The sequence below is a fragment of the Colobus angolensis genome, unplaced genomic scaffold (genome assembly GCF_000951035.1).
Source record: "Colobus angolensis palliatus isolate OR3802 unplaced genomic scaffold, Cang.pa_1.0 Scaffold88, whole genome shotgun sequence".
In the NCBI taxonomy this organism is placed as follows: Eukaryota; Metazoa; Chordata; class Mammalia; order Primates; family Cercopithecidae; genus Colobus; species Colobus angolensis.
Window position 1 is genome coordinate 4,997,182 of NW_012122709.1, and position 1,464 is coordinate 4,998,645.

The window sequence follows — 1,464 nt, forward strand, 5'->3', positions numbered from 1 at the left end:
GCAACCTCTGCCTCCCAGGTTCAAGTGATTCTCCTGCCTCAGCCTCCCGAGTAGCTGGGATTATAGGCATTTGCCACCATGCCCGGCAAATTTTGTATTTTTAGTAGAGACAGAGTTTCTTCATGTTGGTCAGGCTGGTCTCGAACTCTTGACCTCAGGTGATCTGCCCACCTCGGCCTCCCAAAGTGCTGGGATTACAGGTGCGAGCCACCTTGCCTGACCTACTTTTTTATTTTTTTAATTTTATTCTAGGTTTTAAGAGAACTGCTAACCGGGCGAGGTGGCTCATGCCTATAATCCCAGCACTTTGGGAGTCTGAGGAGGGCAGATCCCCAGAGGTCAGGAGTTTGAGACCAGCCTGACCAACATGGTGAAATCCCATATCTACTAAAAATACAAAAATTAGCTGGGCATGGTTGCGAGCACCTGTAATCCCAGCTACCTGGGAAGCTGAGGCAGGAGAATCACTTCAACCCGGGAAGTGGAGGTTGTGGTGAGCCGAGATGGCACCATTGCACTCCAGCCTGGGCAACAAGAGTGAAACTCCATTTCAAAATAAAAGAACTACTGCCTTGGTATATGAATTAGATATCAAAAGGGGTGACCTTTTTTTTTTTTTTCCTGCTAACCTCATCTCCCTTTCCAGGCCTCTACTACGTGGACAGTGAAGGGAACCGGATCTCAGGGGCCACCTTCTCTGTAGGTTCTGGCTCTGTGTATGCGTATGGGGTCATGGATCGGGGCTACTCCTATGACCTGGAAGTGGAGCAGGCCTATGATCTGGCCCGTCGAGCCATCTACCAAGCCACCTACAGAGATGCCTACTCAGGAGGTGCAGTCAACCTCTACCACGTGCGGGAGGATGGCTGGATCCGAGTCTCCAGTGACAATGTAGCTGATCTACATGAGAAGTACAGTGGCTCTACTCCCTGAAAGAGGGTGGATGCAGCTGCTTGTGTTTCTTGAGCTGACTGTCATTGGTAATAATGGATACAGTGACCCATCCCCCATCCTGTTTATAGTGGAAGGGCCTTCAATTGTATCAATACTTTAAGTTCTGGCACATTGACCTCTGTGTTACCAGTCATTAATGAGCTGCTGCAGAGGTGACTATTTGTTTTACTTTCTTGGATGTTAACATTACACTACTCACTACTCAACCTCAGCCTGTGTTGCGTCTTTTGTCACACTGTCCCTCCTCCAAGCACTTTTCAGTCAAATAAGCCAGGACAGTGGGAAGGAAGTGACTGTAATTACAGGAAACAGTGGTGTGAAGACATTGTCTAGTGAATACATTAACGTCCCCACTCATGAAGCTAATAAGGGAGAAGGAGAGAAAGGGAGGGAGGAGGGAGACACCTCTCGATTCGGTTTACAAAGAGATGAAAAGTTGATGAGGTGGAAAGATGCACAGGGCTGTACCAGGCAGGGCTCCAGGGGAAAAGGCTGTCACCCTGTGGTGAG

The 1,464-nt window shown here is 48.7% G+C and overlaps 1 protein-coding gene across 3 annotated transcripts in view; it reads left to right on the plus strand.

Moving 5' to 3' along the window:
• The window catches only part of PSMB5 (proteasome (prosome, macropain) subunit, beta type, 5), a 9,262-nt gene extending 8,097 nt beyond the window's left edge, over positions 1-1,165 (plus strand). For all 3 annotated transcript variants that reach the window (XM_011930871.1, XM_011930872.1, XM_011930873.1), the window contains exon 3: positions 647-1,165. In XM_011930871.1, coding sequence (XP_011786261.1) covers positions 647-933 — 287 coding nt within the window. In that variant the 3' untranslated portion in view covers positions 934-1,165. The remainder of the gene's footprint in view (positions 1-646) is intronic.
• Positions 1,166-1,464: the final 299 nt, after the last annotated feature.